The sequence below is a fragment of the Octopus bimaculoides genome, chromosome 1 (assembly GCF_001194135.2).
Source record: "Octopus bimaculoides isolate UCB-OBI-ISO-001 chromosome 1, ASM119413v2, whole genome shotgun sequence".
Lineage (NCBI taxonomy): Eukaryota > Metazoa > Mollusca > Cephalopoda > Octopoda > Octopodidae > Octopus > Octopus bimaculoides.
The window spans coordinates 53,505,498-53,506,821 of NC_068981.1; the positions used below are offsets into that span (position 1 = coordinate 53,505,498).

Here is a 1,324-nt window from a genome sequence, read left to right on the forward strand (position 1 = left end):
GTTGGTCGCTGCTTAAAATGAAAAAAATAAAATTTTCCGTTTCATTGTAGGAAGAATAGATAACAGAAAAAGAAAGAGAAAGCTAAGCTTATGCTATTAAAACGGCCCACCCTCGTATAGTAAACAATTCTGGTGTGTGTCACAGACTATTATTTCTCAGTTCAATTGTTACTTTAAAGTGTCGCAGTCTCGACACTCGCTTATCCCATTAAGCGTAACAGACGCGTAACTTTCCTTCCGACTTTTCCACAGGAAGTTACTGTACTGAAAGAAGATAAGATCAGATATTAATGCTTGTCTTTCTTTCTTTTTTTCCTTCCGCCGCTGTCAAGAGCGCATTAGCAACGATTGTAGGTGATAAAACACCTCAAACAAAAATCTGATGAAAAGAAAATCAAGAAAAACTAGTTGATATCATTAAACGTCAACTCATACCAACACGCACATTCATACGCACGCACATATATTATACAACAAGAAAGAGAGGGTCCGAGAGAAAGAGAGAGAGAGAGTTTCATTTATTATACATTTTTGTGGGCATATCTATATATAAATATACGTGCATGTGTTTGCACGTGCATATAAATATAAACACTGTACTAATCAAAACAAAAAAAGAAACCCCTCAGCCGAATCAGGCACTCTAAAAAAGGAATATGTCAAACGCCGCGAAAGACGATAAAACTGATGTAGATGTGAACGATTCGGATGAACAGTTAAATAAAAGAGAAACGTGGACGCGTAAAATAGACTTTTTATTGGCGTGTATTGGATTCTCCGTGGGACTTGGCAATGTCTGGCGATTCCCGTATCTCTGTTACAGAAACGGTGGCGGTAAGTACCTTTTGCAGTTATATTAATCATAGCACTCTTATATAATTGGTTGGATCATGTGCCTGCTTTGGCACACACCGTTGCAAACATAAATATAAACATAAGCCCACAGCCACGTGCAGATATATATATGTATATATATATATATATATATATATATATATATATATATATACACATACATATATATATATATACACATATATATATATACACACACACACACACACACATATATATATATATATACATATATATATATATATACACACACATATACATATATATCCAATTAAACATACATACACACATGCATATATATTTACACATACACACATACATATCTATCTATCTATCTATCAATATATATACACACACACATATACATGCGCTCTCTCTCTCTCATACACATGCATAAAGTAAAAGAAGTGGTACATTTGCTTGTGTGTGTGTGTGTGTGTGTGTGTGTGTGTGTGTGTGTATGCATATG

At 34.2% G+C, this 1,324-nt stretch overlaps 1 protein-coding gene across 1 annotated transcript in view; it reads left to right on the forward strand.

Annotated features, from left to right (window-relative positions):
• Nucleotides 1-61: 61 nt before the first annotated feature.
• The window catches only part of LOC106875216 (sodium- and chloride-dependent taurine transporter), a 91,813-nt gene continuing 90,550 nt past the window's right edge, over nt 62-1,324 (forward strand). The window contains exon 1 of the mRNA XM_014923266.2: nt 62-834. Coding sequence (XP_014778752.1) covers nt 657-834 — 178 coding nt within the window. The 5' untranslated portion in view covers nt 62-656. The remainder of the gene's footprint in view (nt 835-1,324) is intronic.